This window comes from Podarcis liolepis (assembly GCF_965112155.1).
Source record: "Podarcis liolepis genome assembly, chromosome: 16".
NCBI classification, from domain to species: domain Eukaryota; kingdom Metazoa; phylum Chordata; class Lepidosauria; order Squamata; family Lacertidae; genus Podarcis; species Podarcis liolepis.
The window spans coordinates 38,635,044-38,654,583 of record NC_139567.1 but is presented as its reverse complement, the minus strand read 5'-3'; the positions used below and the strand labels follow the sequence as shown (position 1 = coordinate 38,654,583).

General features: G+C 47.3%; 1 protein-coding gene across 1 annotated transcript in view; it reads left to right on the top strand.

Moving 5' to 3' along the window:
• LHX1 (LIM homeobox 1) overlaps positions 1–19,540 on the top strand; it is a 54,534-nt gene that overhangs the window by 23,199 nt on the left and 11,795 nt on the right. Inside the window, exon 3 of the mRNA XM_083480067.1 lies at positions 3,142–3,419. Coding sequence (XP_083336193.1) covers positions 3,142–3,419 — 278 coding nt within the window. The remainder of the gene's footprint in view (positions 1–3,141; positions 3,420–19,540) is intronic.

Below are 19,540 nucleotides of genomic sequence, written 5' to 3'. Positions count from 1 at the left end.
TATCCCAGCATCCTGTTCTCACAGTAGCCAACCAGCTTCTCCTATGGAAAGCCTGCAAGCAGAATATGAGCACAATAGTCCCCTCTGGCTCGTGGTGATTCCCAGCAACCAGAATTCAGAGGCATAACAGGGAGAATGCAGCCATTGCAGCCAATAGTTGCTGATAGTCTCGTCCTACATCAATTTGGCTAATCTGTGATCATCCAGACGTTTTCGATCTGTTTTTAAAAAACCGTAGGTTGCTTTTCACCCTGTTAAGTTTCAAAGCGTCTTAAAAAGGTAAAGGGACCCCTGACCATTAGGTCCATTCATGGCAGACTCTGGGGCTGCGGCGCTCATCTCGCTTTATTGGCCGAGGGAGCCGGCGTACAGCTTCCGGGTCATGTGGCCAGCATGACTAAGCCGCTTCTGGTGAACCAGAGCAGCGCACAGAAACGCCATTTACCTTCCCGCCGGAGCGGTACCTATTTATCTACTTGCACTGTGGTGTGCGTTCGAACTGCTAGGTTGGCAGGAGCAGGGACCAAACAACGGGAGCTCATCCCGTTGCGGGGATTCGAACCGCCGACCTTCTGATCGGCAAGTCCTAGGCTCTGTGGTTTAACCCACAGCGCCACCCGTGTCCCTTTCAAAGCGTCTTATAACAGTATAAAATACACAAAATTTAAAATTAAGCCTCCAAAATTCAAAACCTCAAGATTGAAAATATCTATTGATGGATCTATCTATCATTAATACATAGCGCAGCTTGGTTGATTAGGGCGTGGTGTCGATAACGCCAAAGTCCCAGGTTTGATCCACCTTCTTGTGGGAGGGAGTTCCACAGGGCTGGACCCACAACACAGTTCCCCATCATTCCCTGACCATTGGCCATGCTGGCTGGGGCTGGTGAAAGCTGAAGCTCCATGGCATCTGAGGACAGTGGCTTCCCCACCTGTGCCTTCCCTTCCTTTAAACCCGAACCATACTTTCTTGTCGTGTGTTCGCACACACATCTCACTCCAAAAATCTACTCGGAACTTATTCTGTTGCTATTAAATAAGTTTGTGGGTTGCTTTTTTTAAGTGACTTTTTAATACAGGTTTGGGGAGAGCCTGCTGGGGCTCATTGCCCCAAATTCTAATATTTTGGAATATTTTTCCTCAGTAACAATGTTTAGGATTGCAGCCCAAGTCAATGTGCTTAGATGCAAATTGCTTCAGGTCTCAGTTCTAAACTCTTAAGTTCCAAGAATGTACAAGTAGGAATATGTATTTTGGATAGATGCTGTTTCTCTCAAATCCTGTTTGGGGGGTTTCCTTCAGACATTTGAGGAGGATAAAGTTATCTAGCCGAAATGGCTGTGTTCTGTCTTCACTGTCAGTTGCTAGGAATCACAAGGCCCTATTCAACCAACCTTTTCCTCTCTAGGGTAATCCAATAAGTGTATGGGATGCCAAAATGTCTGGAAATCAAGGAGACTGACTTGACAAATAAATGTCTCTTTGATGAGCAAATAAGCTGTAGAACCAATTCGCACATGCATGGTTTTCACTTTGCAATCTGCATGTGCGAATGAGCCAACCTGGGTCAAGTGTCAGATTTTTCTTTTTTGGCATTCCACATGGTCTGTGGACACATCCAGCTACTGAAATGCGGAGGAGGAAATGAGTTTGACTGACTTCCCTCCAGGATGATAGCACCAACCAGGATATGGGGCTGGATTTTCCTTAGGACCAGGGCAGCTCAACTTCCTCTCCCTGATAAATACAATTATTATTTAATTTTTTTAATAAAAAAAACATTGCTTAAAGAGGCATTTGTTTAATCTCACGTCCAGCTTGGCCCTCAGGAAGTCAGTGGGAAGTACATTAAGTGTATATACAACTGATGCTTTCTATAGTCGGCCAGCTGCAATGGACTGCCATTCAAGTTTCCATTGGACTGTGAATTGGCTGTAACTTTAAGAAGAGCAAATTTCATTAGCTTGTGCCTGGCTCGTTTTTTCCTCCTCCCTCCTTGTTCCTTTTTCCTCATATGCCATCTTTTTAGATTGTGAGCCCATCTTAGTACTGGTTTTCGTAAGCTGCTCTGAGGGCCTTCATGGCTGGAGGGTGGGCTATAAATGCAACATTATTTGTTTGTTTGTTTGTTTGTTTGTTCTATTGCCTCCCACCTCTGCATCTCAAGGCAATGCACGCAATGTAATAAAAGAACTGCTTAAAAGCCTTTGGAAACAGCACAGAAAGTATCTGGCAAATGAATGGGAAAATAATAAAATATGTCATAAAGCAATTCATCCTGCTGGGGGAGCTGGTCATAATTTGTATCACTATGCATACATCTAAACAAACAAACAAGTGGGACATTTGTTCATTTTCTCCCACATTATTAGAACCTGGGGTCCTGCAATTAATCTGCTTAGCCAGAGACTCAGGACGAGCAAAAGGAAGGCTTCATTTGTGCAGTGCATCTTTAACCTGTGGAACTCACTGACACAAGATGTACTGGTGACTGCCTCTGCCTTAAAAAGCTTTAAAAGGTGGGGGGAGCCAAATTCACAGTGTGGGGAAGTGTTTTAAGGTGTGGAGGTGGGGGGGGAGGTCATGGCGTCCAGGACATATTGAGCAACACCTGCATTTATGGTGCTTTCTTAAAGATATAGGTACCTCTGACTGTTAGGTCCAGTCGCAGACAACTCTGGGGTTGTCCCGCTGGCCGAGGGAGCCGGAGTACAGCTTCCGGGTCTTGTGGCCAGTATGACTAAGCCGCTTCTGGCGAACCAGAGCAGCGCACGGAAACACTGTTTACCTTCCCGCTGGAGCAGTACCTATTTATCTACTTGCACTTTGATGTGCTTTCAAACTGCTAGGTTGGCAGGAGCAGGGACCGAGCAACGGGAGCTCACCCCGTTACGGGGATTCGAACCGCTGACCTTCTGATTGGCAAGCCCTAGGCTCTGTGGTTTAACCCACAGCGCCACCCACATCACTTGGTGCTTTCTTACACGTTGCTTATTTAGCAAGCAAACCATCGTTTATGATCAGCTCCCCTATTCAGTTATGGTTGAGATTAGATTGTTGCAGTTTGACGCGCATCTGATAAAAGGCGGACATCTAAGGACATGTGTCTTTGTGCGTGTGCTTCTCCCTACCACTGCAGCCACCACCGGCAGCGACCCCAGCCTCTCCCCGGACTCCCAAGACCCCTGCCAAGACGATGCCAAGGACTCGGAGAGTGCCAATGTGTCGGACAAGGAGGTGGGCAGCAACGAGAACGACGACCAAAACCTGGGGGCCAAGCGGAGAGGGCCCCGCACCACCATCAAGGCCAAGCAACTGGAGACCCTCAAAGCAGCTTTTGCTGCCACCCCTAAGCCCACCCGGCATATCCGTGAACAGCTGGCGCAGGAGACCGGCCTCAACATGAGAGTCATCCAGGTACAGGTGTTTGGTGGGTGGGACAAGGAACAACGGAGGAAAATCCTAGCGTGGGGCAGTGGGGAGGGGATGAGTGTCCCGGGACGGTGAAGGCCAGGGATGCGGAATGAGGCCTTCAAGGCCTCCCCAGCTGGCCCTCAGGACTCCATCTTCTCCTGGGCCATAATAGCCTGGTGAGATGTGAACTGGGATAACCTTTCTTCATTGCCTCAGAGGTTTGTGTGTCTGTGTGTGTGTAAAAACTTTTGACACTGGCAGAATATTGCTTGGTTTTGCTCCACCTGCCTTTGGCCTCACCCATCATGGGCTTTTGGCTCCCAGGAGTCTGGGAACCAGGAAATGTGTCCCACAGGGTCACAGAAACAAAGAACCGTAGAGTTGGAAGGGACCTCAAGAGTCATGGAATCCCTCACAATGCAGGAATCCTTAGCGCAAACACACCTTATTCTTATTCTTCTTTGGTGATCACTCATATCCAAGTAAGATTGTCTTCCATGAACATTTAACAGTGAGTCCGTAGGTGACTGTGGAGGCCAATTCTGGATCCACACATCCTTCCACAGTGGGGACATCAGTTTCCAGGCAGGAGTTGATCATGGTGAGGGTTTGCCAAGCGTGCCTTCCTCTTAGCTTGTTTCTTCTTTTCGCTCCGAGTTCGTGCTTCTTCAAAGCCCATGACACCTTTCTCCAGCTGGAGCGCTCGCAGGCCAGTGTTTCCCAATCGTCGATGTTTATACTACATTCTTTTAGATTTGCCTTGAGAGAATCGTTAAACCTCCTTTGTTGACCACCAGCATTACGCTTTCCATTTTTAAGTCTGGAAGAGAGTAGTTGCTTTGGAAGACTATAATCAGGCATCCAAACAACATGAACAGGACCAGTGGTCAGGGATGGTGGGAACTGTAGTCCCAAAACAGCTGGAGGGCCAAGTTTGGCCATGCTTGGTTTAGGGCTTTAAAGGTCTTTATTATCACTCCGCTTCTGTTTTCTGGAGCAAAAGATGAGCACCAGTGCCATTGTGGTGTGAAATAATTGGGTTCATTTCACTCTCTGGGTGGGGTTGGTGTAGTAGACAATACTGAGCTGGGTGGATCCACTGCCTTACCTGGTATCAGGTGGGAATGAATAATCACTCATGGGAGCACCGACCTGTATTGGGCCCCAACTGAGAGCCAGGAAGCAGTAGGGCCTCTGGCTCTCATATCTTTAACTGTGAAGGCCTGATAAGCCACTGCTTGCTATAGTACAGAGTTAAGGAGTTGTCCACCCCTCAGTCACCTCATGTAATTGTAAATTCAGCTGATGACTTCAGAGGCTTCCTCTCAGCACCTGTCAACTGATTGATGCTAAGAGGAGCTCCTTGGATGGACTCTCAGTACTAAGCAGCTGATTGATACCCATAGCACAACAGCCCCATTAGCAGCACTGTGCAGCCAAACCCAGTCATGCCTTTTCAGCCTTGCAGCTGATGTCACATCCGAAATCTGGTGTGGCACAGGTGGGTGTGGCTGGTGGTGGTGGGGAAACAACTTTGAGGTTGCTGTAGTAACTAGAAGAGAAGGGGGGTGGAAGGACCAGGGAGGTGTCAGAAGAATGAGAGAGACAGAGAAGCTTTCGCGACTACCTCGCCTTTGGGAGCTTCCAAGAATATAAGGCGGTTGAAGTGAAGTAGATGTGGAACTGATCAGCCCCTCGGGTGAGGCTTCTGAGCTTACTCTAGAGGAGAAGCAAAATCGAGGGGAGCTAAGTAGATAACATGTCTACCTTGCAGCAGGTAAGGCAATAATGCATAAGCTAGTTTCACGGTTGCAATTCCCCACGCCCTTTCCTCAAAGGCCAAGGCGGCACTGAATGGACAAGATCAGGCTTCCTCAACCTCGGCCCTCCAGATGTTTTTGGCCTACAACTCCCATGATCCCTAGCTAGCAGGACCAGTGGTCAGGGATAATAATAATAATAATAATAATAATAATAATAATAATAATAATAATAATTTATTATTTATATCCCACCCTCCCTGGCCAAAGCCAGGCTCAGAGCGGCTAACAAGAAGTAAAAATGGGAATTGTAGTCTCAAAACATCTGGAGGGCCAAGGTTGAGGAAGCCTAGACAAGATGATGTCCTCCTGCTGGAATTGATAAACTGATTCAGTCTCAGAACAACTTCACTCCTTTGTGTGTGTGTATTATTATTAATTATTTTACACAGGAGCCCTGCCTGAAATGAAAAATTGGCAACCTTAGGTGTGATTGAACATGAATGAATGCAAGTTATTCATGTTATTTAGATTTCTTACCTATTGTTTACCATAAGATCCCAGGGCAGGTTACAACAATATAAAAATGTGACAGTAAAATCAGTTAAAATATAAACTCTCTTGGTGCATGTGAGAGTGCTGTGGTGTGTGTGTGTGTGTGTGTGTGTGTGTGTGTGTGTGTGTGTGTAAAACACAACATAATGTGTGCATGTGTTTTTTATGAAAACAATGTGGGCACAATCTGATTGCTTGTGCTTTGACCACTGCTGAAATAAATAGGGTTAGAATGCATTTGGCTGAATTCCCTAGACACATTTATTTTTTAAGAAATGCATGCCAGTAAAATGAACGGGGGGGGGGGGGGCTGCAACAAAATGTTGCATCCTGGAGTGCTCCTGCTCACTATCCCAGTCACTGCCATTCCGTTCCCCTCCACAAGCATTTCCCAGTCTCCCAACGACAGTCAATTAACACTCCGCAGCCTCTGAGCATGCTCAATCTTGGCGTGTTCCCCAATTTTAAACAAATCCTGGAGACTTTTGGTTCTCCTGAAAACCTCCCATTCCACAAGCCAGCTGACTGCACCTCCACTCCGACTGGGGCAGGACAGGAGCATGGGCAAAGCCGTTAGGCGAGTGCTGACAACTGTATTTCAGTGGCACAGGACACAGGTCCCCAGTTAATTCTTTGGCATCTACATGCAGAACAGGGAGAGACCTCCTTCTGGAACTCTGGAGAGCTGCTGCCAGTCAGAGCAGGCAGTACCCAGTATACCTGCAGGAGCGTCTCCACCCCCATCGTTCAGCCTGGACACTGAGGTCCAGCTCCAAGGGCCTTCTGGTGGTTCCCTCACTGCGAGAAGCAAAGTTACAGGGAATCAGGCAGAGGGCCTTCTCGGTAGTGGCGCCCTCCCTGTAGAACACCCTCCCGTCAGATGTCAAAGAAATAAACAACTACCTGACGTTTAGAAGACATCTGAAGGCAGCCCTGTTTAGGGAAGTTTTTAATGATTGATGTTTTAATGTACATTTAATCTTTTACTGGAAGCCGCCCAGAGTGGCTGGGGAAACCCAGCCAGATGGGCGGGGTAAAAATATATTACTACTACTACTACTACTACTACTACTACTACTACTACTACTATTCTTATCATCATCATCTGCCTGAGTCAGTATAAGGCAGCTTTCTCTGTTCTCACATAAGCAATGCCTGAAGACTGGAATGTGTTATATATACTAGGATAAAACGATGATGGAGCTCAGAGCTTGTGCTACACCTGCGTGGGGAACCTCAGGTTCAGACCACTGGATGTGGCCCCACAGGCCTCTTTATCAGGCCCTCAGGAACCTCCCCACACCCTCCCTAGCCACACCCTTCACTGGCTCTGCTTTGCACCCTCCCTCCGGGGTGGAACGCGCCCTTGAACCCGGACCCTGCCTCTTCTTTGCTTGGATGAGGGGTAGAGAGCAAAACATGGAGGTGCGAACCCCTCTGACTTTTGAATGCATGGGCATAGCCAGGGGGGAGCAGAGGGGAACTGCCCCCCCAATAATCCAGTAAGTGAATAAAAATACTGAACTAAAAGTAGAAAGATTTTGACTGATTTTTCTGAGCACCTGGAGGTCAAAAGGAAGTAATTTAAAATGACTGTTTTGCTGAGACATTGCATTCCAATTCTGCTACCAGCCTTTCTCAACCTGTGAGTCCCCAGATGTTGTTGAACTACAACTCCCATCACCCCTAGCTAGCAAGGCCAGAGGGACGTGGGTGGCGCTGTGGGTAAAACCTCAGTGCCTAGGACTTGCTGATCGTAAGGTCGGCGATTCGAATCCCCACGGCGGGGTGAGCTCCCGCCGTTCGGTCCCAGCTCCTGCCCACCTAGCAGTTCGAAAGCACCCCTAAGTGCAAGTAGATAAATAGGTACCACTTTATAGTGGGAAGGTAAACGGTGTTTCCGTGTCCGGCACTGGTGCTGGCTCGCCAGTTGCAGCTTCGTCACGCTGGCCACGTGACCCGGAAGTGTCTTCGGACGGCGCCGGCTCCCAGCCTCTTGAGCGAGATGAGCGCACAACCCTAGAGTCGGTCACGACTGGCCCATACGGGCAGGGGTACCTTTACCTTTTAGTCCAACAACATCTGGGGACCCACAGGTTGAGAACCAGAGGATGATGACAAGTGAGTGCCTTGTGTCTCCCCCACTCCCAAAATCCTGGCTATGCCCATGTTTGCACCATATTATGCCAAGTCTGTTGCTCCACTCATTTTCACCTCTGGCCCCACCCAGTAGACTGTTCCACTTGAAGACTGCAGGATCATATTTTCAAAATTCTCTCACATGGCTCTCCCTGCTTGAAGGAGGCTAGCACAGCACAGCTATGCCATAACATTTGCCTTTTGCTTTGCTACTTCCCCCTCCACCCAGGCAATTTGGTTTGGCTGTGATTGGGGGCAGGGGAGCATGATGCTTCTCTGTGCAGATGGAGAGGGAGAAAAGAGGGAGGGGTGGAAAGTGATGCAGGCAAAGGGAGAAAAACAAAACTTTGGGCATTGTAATATCATTATACAAATCTATGGTGCAGCCAGGTTTGGAATACTGTGTACGGTTCTGGTCCCCTCTCCTAAAAAAGGGTATTGTAGAGTTGGGGAAAGTTCAGGAAAAGGGCAACCCAAACTATCAAGGAGATGGAGTGAATTCCACCCCTGAAGAAAGGTTGCAGCGTTCAGGACATTTTAGTTTTGAGAGAAAAGCATTTATAAAAATGATGCATGGTTTGGAGAAAGTGGATAGAGGAAAGTTTTCTTCCTCTTGCCCAACACTAGAACTTGGGATGTCCACAGAAGGGGAATATTGGAAGGTTCAGGGCAGATAAAATAAACGCAGCAGGCAGTTAACTATGGAACTCCTTCCTGCAGGAGGCAGCGATGACCACCAGCTTGGATTCCTTTAAAGAGGATTGGACAAATTCAGAGGAGAGGGCTACCCCTGGCTACCTGATGCCTCCCTAGCTGAAGGCAGTAATGCTTCTGTAGACTAGTTGCTGGAAGCCTTAGCAAGGGAGAGTGCTGCAGTGCTCGGACCCTGCCTATCTGTGAGGGCAGAACGCTGGACTAGATGGTCTACTGGCCTGATTCAGCAAACTCTTCTTACGTTCTTTTTTTCCTCACATTGACCGCAACCCATAGATACCCTGAAGTTTCTTGAGAAGCACAGTGGTACCTCGGGTTAAGTACTTAATTCGTTCCGGAGGTCCGTTCTTAACCTGAAACTGTTCTTAACCTGAAGCACCACTTTAGCTAATGGGGCCTCCTGCTGCCGCCACGCCACCGGAGCACAATTTCTGTTCTCATCCTGAAGCAAAGTTCTTAACCCAAGGTATTATTTCTGGGTTAGCAGAGTCTGTAACCTGAAGCATATGTAACCTGAAGCGTATGTAACCCGAGGTACCACTGTACTGTCATTTGGTCATGTGTTTCCCCTCAAACCACTTTCTATTGGCTTTGGAAATGAAAGCTGCCGTTAAGCTGAGGTGCGTACATTTCAGACAGCCGTTGCACATGCTCAGAAGGCAGATTCATTGAATAGGAATTGGGGGAGGGGGGTTGAAAGTGTGGGGAAACACCACAGGTAATGTGCATTGGATCTCTGCCCCCACTCTGTGTGTAGCAAGCTAAAATTGCGACTTGACATGCAACGAGAGAACCGTCCTCCCTGCAATTTGAGCTGCTCATGTGTACCTTAGTCAAATCCCTATGTCTAATTTTGTATAATAGAGCATTTATTTGGGGGTGGGGGGATGAGGAACCTGTTGCGATTATATACACTTTCTGTCACATGTAAGGAAGCTGCCCTCTCCAGAGCCAGACCGCTATGTCCCTCTTCCTCAGTACGCATGCGCGCACTGCCGTCACAATTAGCTATGCACTCCACTGGAGTATCATAGAATTGCTGCGAGAGAACCCAGGAGTCATCCAGCCTAACCACAGGTGCATGGTTGTTGTCGCTGTTGTTGTTTAGTTGTTTAGTTGTCCGACTCTTCGTGACCCCATGGACCAGAGCACGCCAGGCACTCCTGTCTTCCACTGCCTCCCGCAGTTTGGTCAAACTCATCCTGGTAGCTTCGAGGACACTGTCCAACCATCTCGTTCTCTGTCGTCCCCTTCTCCTTGTGCCCTCCATCTTTCCCTGCATCAGGGTCTTTTCCAGGGAGTCTTCTCTTCTCATGAGGTGGCCAAAGTATTGGAGCCTCAGCTTCAGGATCTGTCCTTCCAGTGAGCACTCAGGGCTGATTTCCTTCAGAATGGAGAGGTTTGATCTTCTTGCAGTCCATGGGACTCTCAAGAGTCTCCTCCAGCACCAGAATTCAAAAAGATGCATGGTAGATGCATGGAAAAGATTCATAAGGCAGGTAAAATGCTGTTTTGTTTTGTTTAAAAAAAAGGTCTCATCCACACAATACATTTAAAGCATATTCAACATACATTTGTAGCACATAGCGTCCCCAAGGGATCCTGGGAACCTTAGTTTGTTAAGAGTGCTCTGTAAGACATAAACTACCACTCCCAGGATTTTAAGTGTGGAGGGGGAACCATGTAATTTAAATGTATTGTGTGACTTACATGATATATTTTGCGACCTTTTAAAAGTGCTCCTGAGCTGCTTATTTTTATTTTGGCTAAAAATTTCTTAGTTTCTTCACCTTCCTACCCTGAATTTATAATTTTTTCTGCTGCTGCTGGGCTATCCTTATCCCTTTGTGTCAATACCTCCCTGCCTTGTTTACACCTCTCTCTCTTTTATATGAACTTCAGATTACTAGACACCCCTCAGCCAATCAGCGCCCTTGGAAGGTTCCAATTGGAGTGGGAGAGAAGGTGGGGAGAAATTGTGAATTCAAATCCTTGGTGGGAGGAACTGAGTTTTTTAGATTGGATATGACCCACCATCTCCAAACACACACACACTCACACCCGTGTTAATAATAGAGTTAACTATTTGAAATTAATGGACAGAACTCCCTTAGGCCCATTAATTTCAACAGGTCTACTCTTGAGTAGAATACAGCCATAAAAGAAATAGCCACATCAAGGCTTCTTCCTTAAACTTGTAGATTGGAAAGCAGAGGGATATATGAAATAGATATAATCAGTGTTTTCGTTATTAAAAGAGGGGGACATTTGGGGAGCATTATGAAAAGACATGGTACACCCCCTACCTTGTTTTCTTAATTGCTTTTCTTAAGCAGGATACATTTTTTTAAAAAATAAACAAATGTAAAATTTCGATTCTATTTTTTAAAAGCACAATTTTCAAAAAAAAAAAATTAATTATTTTGATCTCTATGCAACCTTTTTCTTTTTCTTTTCAAACGTCTGATGCGCAGACGTTGTTAGAAGGTTTGTAAATCCAGAGTTGGGAGATGAGGCTCAATTGCCTGCGTGGACGGACGTTTTAAGGCGAAGTTGAGCACCAAAGAGGTTCGGGGGCTCTCTGAATTAATTCCCTCATTCTCTTCACCCGCCGCAGGTCCCTGATATTTTAAGAGGAGGGCGCTTTCAAAAACACTTTGAAATGGATAAATGCCTCGTTACGCATTCTGAAAGACCCAAGCCCACCGGGTAGACCTTGGAAAAATCGTCCCGGGGCTCAATGTCCACCGCGCCAACCCTACAGCTTTCCTGCTGTGCGACTTTGTGAGCCGTAATTTGAGCCCACTGAAGCGGTTTACTCCCGAGTAAAACAGGCGGAGGCTCGGATGGTAAAGCTGCAATCCAAGCCCCATCGGAGGTTGGGAGGGATTTGCTTACTTCCAAGTAGGATACCGCAACGCGCTTGCGAAGCTGAGCTTAGCCGGGCGCTGGAAGGGCGCTCTGTCTACGCTCAGAGGCTCTATTTGCTTACTGAAAACAGACCCAGATTAAGCCCAGAATTCTTGTTTGTTTATTGAAAGACATATTTATCCGGGGCGCACACAGAGAGCCTTTCCGCTTCGGTTGAACGGATCTGTTGAGACGATTGAGAATATTGCTGTCTTTGGATTTAGGATATGAGAACCAGAGGCTTCTGTTTGCGGGGGGGGGGGGTGGATTAGAGATTTGGTTGGAAAAAATTTTACATATTTATTTATTTATTTCGAAAATGTATATACCGATTAATGGCGATCTTCTCTATAGATTTCTGTCTGGGAATGGGAAACACAAGGTGATAGCCTACTTTAGCCCTACTCAGAGTAGACCCATTGACTCCCACGAAATTCAATATTAGAAGCAGCTCTTCCTGCTTATAATATTGTTCTTAAGGAATTCTGTGATAACATTGCAGTGCTTCGGTGTACTGCTACAATATATAAACAGATGCTGGGCCCCGATCCAGCCAGAGTTAAGGCAATGTAATCCTTGCAGAGTTGTTGTCAGGCTAAAAAGGGGCAGCGTACGTTTTACCTTGAACTACTTGGAGGAAAAGAGGGATACAGTTTTATTTTGTTTATTGTTGATTAAAACTTATATGCCGCCCTTCATCCAAGGATCACAGGGCGGTTGACAGTGTAAATTAATTAATTGATGAGGTGGAAATATTTTTTAGTCTTAATTAGATTTTCCTTTAATTGACCTAAATGTGTGTGTGTGTGTGTGTGTGTGAACAAACTATACAGCCCAATTAAGGTTCCAGTGGGAGTCAGTCTTACGAAAGTCAATGGGAGTTCCTTCTGAGCAGACGTGCATAGGATCGCGCTATGTCAAACGAGCTATGCAGATCTTCAAAGCAAATCGCGTGGCTGGGATCGTGACCAGTAGCTCGCTGCTGTTTGCCTCCACATTTTTTTAGAGGTGTGTGCCTTTGGATGAAAATCTAGAGGTCCACTTACTCCTGAATTCAAGGAGTCCGGGAATAAAATCATTGAACTGAGACTGACTTTTGAAGCGAAGAAAAAAATGTGTTCTAAGATCGAGGAGTTTGGCGTGTGAGAGAGAAAATCCAAAAAATTCACACCCGGGCGGGCCGAGCAATAATTATATTTAGGTTGCATGTCCCCTGCAAGTTCCATTGAGCTCAGAGGAGCTTACTCTTGAGTAGACATGCAAAGTTGTTGTTTTCTTCCTTAAAATCAGCCATGGAAGGTTTGCGGATGATTCAAAGAATAAAACACCAGCCTTCGTGCGTTTCTGAAAAATGTGGATTTTGCGAGCCCTTGAGTTCTCCAGAGTTCTTCGTCAGGGTGGCGCTTAGAGAGTTTAGGAAGCGGCAGAAGGTTGCTTGATATTGTGTCGCTAGTTTGAAATTGTTTCTCCCTTCGCCAAAAAAATCCTGGGAACTGTAGCTCACAATGCTACAATTCCCAGCACCCTTAACAAACGACAGTTCCCAGGATTCTTGGGGGGGGGGGGTGATGTACTTTAAATGGACAGAGCTCACAGTCTTAAACTGGGCTGCAACTCGGAACACGTTCTTCTTTTATTTACCATTATTAGTCACCTATTAACCTAGTTCTCCGGGAGACTGAGAGGTAAATCCCAGGGAACACATTCGGACTTGCTTCTGAGTAAACATGTCTAGGTTTGCACTGCTAATTGGATTATTAGGCTCTGTGGAACTTTCACAGTAAGCAAAAAAACAACAACAACAACGAGAGAGACAGTTCTCTGCCCCGAGAGGATCCCATTTCCACTGCTGTCCCAGCTCCGCATTGGTTTGAGGGCATTTCCGGCTTAACTCGGCTGCAGATCCAGATGGGGATTGGGCGGCTCCTTCATTATGTGAATTATTCGGGCCTGTAGTCTCTTAATCCAGTGGAATAAGGGAGAGGCCGCAGCCGAGGGGCCGATGGTCTGCTATTCGTGCAAAAAGCCACGAGTTCAATCCACCGCCTCTCCAGGCAGAGCTGGGAAAAGTCTGAAATCTTGCCGAGCCGCTGCCAGTCAGTGTAGACAGCCCTGACCTAGATGAGCAGCTGTGTATGCAGCCCGTAGTTCAAAACACTGAGGACTTGAACCTTGCTTTCTTTTTAGAGGAAGGGAGCTCAGTGGAAAAGCGTCTGCTTTACGCGCAAAAGGTCCCATGTTCAATGCCTCTCATCTCTCGGCTGGACTGCGACTCTGGAAGGCGGCTGCCAGTCCGTGCATGTAGTATTGAGCTAGATGAGCCAGTGACCTGACTTGTACTGAAGGCAGCTTGCTATTTGACCTGCTGCCTGAGCACCAACTGATCCGGAATGGGATCGCGTTCAAACCGAATTAAGGAGAATAAAATTATCCTGCCTTGAGAATCATTGGAGTGTGATTGTGTGTGTGTGTGTGTGTGTGTGTGTGTGTGTGAGAGAGAGAGAGAGAGAGAGAGAGAGAGAGAGAGAGAGAGAGATCATCGATAATTTTATTGTAGTTTATTTTATTTGCTCCTACTACTGAGGCATCTTGCAAAGTCTGGCTTGATCTCTGTACAATTAAAAAAAAATCTATCCGTTTCAATCGTTTGAGGAGCGATGGCTGCAAGTGATAGATTCCATGTTGTTTGTGTGTGCAAGGTTGCTACACAAGTTGCTGGTTTAGTAAAGGGAGGGGGTGGAGAATGGATGATAACGTGCAATAATACGGAAGGAGACGTTTCACACAATCAGGCAGCGCTGCCAAAAACACCGGGCAGAATCGTGTGTGGTACCTGCAAGACGCAGAAAATCCAAATAGATTAAAAAAAAAGAGGAGGAGGAGGAGGGTGGTTATCTGTTTTATTTATTTTTGTGGGGGGGGGTCCTAATTGGGGGTGTGGTATTCGAAAAGCAGGTATATATGAAATATGATTTAAAATGCAATAAAACCCTCGTACTTTGAGAAAGAGTTCCTGAAAGGCATTGAATGGAATCCAGCTAGGTTTTTAAGTCAAGATTGAAATTTAAGGGAGCTGTAAGAGTCGTGTCTATGGAGTTCAGTGGGTCAACCCTGAGCCAGGATTAACTTTGGATACGTCGACAATATGACGTTATGAGAAATCCTTCATGGGACGCTGGCCAAATGCAAAGTGGGTGGCGGGCTCCGGGCTCCTGCACCTTTAATAGTAGCATAGAAGGGCGACTATCTCCTGAAATCGCTTCTTCTACACAGCAATTAAAGGTACAGGAGCCCCCGCTGCCGCCTTGTAAGCGACGCCTGCTGAAAAGCCCTCTTCTGTCCGATGATTAAAGGTGCGGGAGCCGGGCCCCCTCCGCTTTTTGACCCGGCCGCCCTCTTTTCCTACAGGATGCGTGTTGTTGTGTACATTACACGCAGGTACCGCCTTCCTAAAGCTGACTCTGTATCTAAAAACAGTTCGGTTGGGTCCGGCTGATAAACAGAGGCCGCAATTCCTTCTTCGCTCTGCCAGTCTTGGCGCAGATAAGATCGGTCTGCGTCTTTACGCACTGGAGAGGAGATGCGCAGGGCGATCCTGGGCGTGGGATTGGGCTTCCTCCTCAACCCAAGCAGCGCGAGCTTTAAAAATCTGCCCTCAGCTGAACCAAGCGGGGCTTCTTCAAAGTCTGGCGCTTTGTTCCTTGCGCCACTGGCCTGCAAACCCCCGTTTAATTCGCGAGGGGGCTGCCTTGATCTAAGTACCCCGCTGATTTCAAGGGAATCTACTTCCCCGGAAGAAGATCCCACCTCCAAAGGTGTTTAGGAATCGAGATGGATTTATTTGGAATTAATTCCTCCATACCAGAATTTGTGGGCTCTTTACTTCCTTGCTCTCTAGCGTGGTTCTCTAAATCGCTTAACGACCAAGTCTTGGTAGGTAGTTCGGGTTAAATCCTGCTGAACCCGAAGTACTTTATTAGAGATAATATTTCAGGGAAGTAAATCAGTTAGATTTCCAGTTCTTGTGTACGTTTGGTAGGGGGGTGTTGTTGTTTTTTTCTGGTGGGAGGGGACTGCGCTCATCTCCTTGGAGGATCCCGGTTTAAATCCGCAAAAGATTGCGCTCTCTGCCGACTCCGTCAGTTTCCCACATACGTCGCTCTTCTTAATAGACTGTAGCCCCTAACCCCACTTGCCTCAGTGTAAACTTCACTGGATTATAAAAGGTTTACTTCTGAGAAGACATAGTCAGGGTTGCGTTGTTCCAAGGATCGCCTTGCGCCTCTTTTGCGCCGTAGCGTGCTGAATAAGAGAAAACTGTGAGCCGCCCGGAGATCTACGGATGAAGGGCGGTATACAAATTTTAATAATAGCGACAATAATAGGCAGGGAGGCGTTTTGCATTGCGGGACCCGCGTTTTGTCCAACTGCCTGTTTTTAAGGGTAATAAAAGGGTAGCTTGGATTTGGTTATTTGAAAGCTGATAGGCCCTGCAGTCATTTCTCTCTCTCTCTCTCTCTCTCTCTCTCTCTCTCTCTCTCTTGAATTCAGAAATTGTAATTAACCTGCTCTGGGGATTATAGCAAAAAAAGCGAGCGAGCGAGAGCAGCATATATTCTGGAGGTGTCAAATCTGATTATGGCTCTCGGCCAAGGCGGGCGGGCGGGCGGGCGCGCAGCTCTATACATACCGATTCCGGAGAAAGTCTCGTTGGGTTTTACGTCCGAATGAACATGCATGATCTCGGACTGCTCGGAGAGCAAAACGTGGCCTTAAAGACCTGGCGGGTTTCGGCTATTTCGAGATGGATTTTCTGCTTAGGACGGTCAACCTCAGAAAGGAAGGTGGTTTCTTTCTGAATAAGGCCCCGAGTCCACGCGCGTTAAAATAAAGAGGTCCCCTTTCCTCCCCAACACACACACGTTAAAAATGCGTCGAAATCGCTTTCAGGCTTCGCATTTCATGTGGACCGGATTGCAGATGTAAACGCGTCCGTTACTCCGAAGAGTCAATGAAAATCCGGACTGAGGTTCCTTTTACAACCGCCGAACCAAAGCGCGCGCTTCACATGGAAACACTTCGCGTTGGGGTTGGGGTTTGGGGGGTGGGGTGCGTGCTTTCTTTTCTTTTCTTTTCTTTTCTTTTCTTTTCTTTTCTTTTCTTTTCTTTTCTTTTCTTTTCTTTTCTTTTCTTTTCTTTTCCCTTGAAAGGCAGCCACGGGTCTCGGCTGGGCGCGCGGGGGACAGTCCGTCGGCGCGCGGGTTAGTGGAGGATTTTGGTCAACGAAAAGAAGCGCGATTTTTGTTTTGTTTTTACGAGGGAGTGGCAGGGGAATAATTCAGAGAAAGAGCATTAGACCAAAGCTAGAGGTGGCTGCGCGAGGGAGAGAAGGAGGGAAGGAGGACGAGCTTGGTCACTTTCGTCTCTTGGAAAAAGATTCTGCGCGCTCTCCTCTTCCTCCGTCTCTCGCGCTCTCGCCTTCGGGGCTCCGCTGCGCTCCTTTCGCCTTCCTTCCCCTCGCGCCCCGGTTTGCGGAGAGAAAAGCGGGGCGCTAAAGGAGAAGGCTGAGGTCGGAAGGCTCCAGTCACACCCCAAAAGAAAAAGAAAAACCCGAAAGCATAGAGAGAAGAGTTATATCTTCCAAGGGGCAGGTGCGCGATTTTAAACTCGGTTTAAAATGCAATACTTATAGATGAGGATATTAGATATTCAGCTCGATCCGGTGGAGAACCGGACTAATTAACTTCTTTCTCTCTCTCTCTGTATAATCCATACACCTCTCTATATGATATCATACATTTATACCCACTCATTATATATTCTATATATTTAGGTACGTGCGTATTGTATATAATCATAATGTGTTTTGACTGTTTTTAATACCCGGTTTTTTAATTGTAAGCCGCCCTGAGACCTCATGGTGAAAAACGAATAAGAAATGTATCACAACAACAACAACAACAACTCCACACCAGGATGTTCCTTCTAAAATGGAGCTAAAGATTATTCGCAGTTTATTGCTTGCAGATTGCATTAGACTATATACGTCTTATACTTTGAATACGGAATAGCCTGTTGTTATTATTGTTGTTTGGATTTCTTACTGCCCTTCACCACAAGGGCCCAAGGCAGGTGACAGCACTCTAAAAAGGCAAGATAAAAATAAATTTAAACTATTTGCTTACACACACACACACACAGACAATCTCTCATATACTTCTTCGGAAGTGTATCCCATTAAGCTAAGGGCACAACCTTAATATTTACGGGCTCAGAGCCCATATACACGTTTACTCGGGTGTAAGGCCTCCGGGTGTTCCATGGGGCCGGGGCCGATCCCGAGCGTGCGGTATCACCGGGTGGAAATTCAACCCCGTGGACCTGAGCTGAAGAGCTTCTCCACGAGACACGCAAGCCCTCAACCTGCCTCCTTGGAAGCAAGCGCTCTTCTCTGTTGAAGTCGCGACTTTCTTGAGTAAACAGAAGCGCTCTTTCTGGGGATTTAGGAAGGGGTGACGGTGGACCGGGGTTGTCTTGCTGGTGAGCAAGGGCGCGCAGTATGCAGAGTGGGCTCACGGGCGGAGTGTGTGTGTGTGTGTGTGTGTGTGTGTGTGAGAGAGAGAGAGAGAGAGAGAGAGAGAGAGAGAGAGAGAGAGAGAGAGAGAGAGAAACTAGCTTTATTAAGGATTCCGCTCCAAAACGCCTTTTGTTAATTCTTGAGCTTATCGGATCAGCGTTCAAGGCTGGCAAATAAGAGCTATGGGGTTGCTTAATGTTGGGCTGTGTCTTATGCAAGAATGGATTGGAGAGGGAGGGAGGGAGGGAGAGAGAGAAGCGCACCTCTGGTTGATAGAGGGGGGGGGACGGGGTTAAAGGTGGGGAGGGGGACGCTGCCTTGACTTTCCTGCTTGCTAGGATGTGTATATCCGAGAGGGAGTCCCGGGGAGCAAGTTCCCCGAAGGGTGCGCGTCTTTGTAGCAGAAGTGCGGTTGCGAGAGGGCGCTCAAGTGAGCGGAAAGCCTATCGATAAATAGGGAGAAATAGCGGAGGAGAGAAGGCAGCCTTTTCTCCTCCCTCCTTTGCCCCTGCAGTTCTGGGGTGAGCTTAAAAAGGAAAGACCCTTAGCTCAGTTGTTAGACCATCCATCTACTTTGCGCGCAGAAGTTCCTGATTTCAATCCCCTCCATCTCCAGGAGGGGCTTGGAAAGACTTGGAACCCCGAGGAGCTGCTGCTGCCAGCCAGTGTAGACAGTACTGAGTGAGATGGGAGTATTGCTCTGGCTCGGTACAAGGCAGCCGCTTTGCATCCGGGGTTAAATCCCTGGCATCTCCACCTCCGGCTTATATAGAAGAGCAAGTTTCTCGGATGGTAGTGGTCCAACCAGCACAGATGAGGTCAAAGGATCCCTTAAGGCAGCCTTTCTCAACCTGTGGGTCCCCAGATGTTGTTGAACTACAACTCCCATCATCCCTAGCTAGCAAGGCCAGAGCTCAGGGTTGATGGGAGTTGTAGTCCAACACAATCAGAGAGCATGGCAGTGGCTTCCCCTGGTCTACACATGCATACTTAGATCTGCACATGCCCATTTTCTCTGCATGGACAACCCTCTGGGGCTGTACTGCAATGTTTGCAAGTAAGTCTGTGTGTATTTGCATGGCTTATCCATGTCTTGGTTAGGTCCAGGACCAACTCCCCTTTCAGCCATGGGTGACCTTAGATCAGTCCACATCTCTCTGCCTAACCTACCTCACAGGGTTGTTGTAGGGATAGAATGGAGGGGGGGGAGAGAAGAGAGAGATACCTCCTCCCCCCCCCCCAGAGCTGCCTGGAGAACAGACTCTTATTATTAGTGTTGTTGTTAATTCATTTTATTAGTCCCTTGACTCAGAAGGACTCGCAAAATTTAAAAGCGTAAAAGGATGGCATAAAATCAGGGGGGGGGGGAGAAGGAAGAAGAATGCACTGCAATAAAAGCCATACAGTAATCTATAAAATAAACCCAATAAAACAGCAGGGAAAACACATCACCAATAGACAGCAAAATC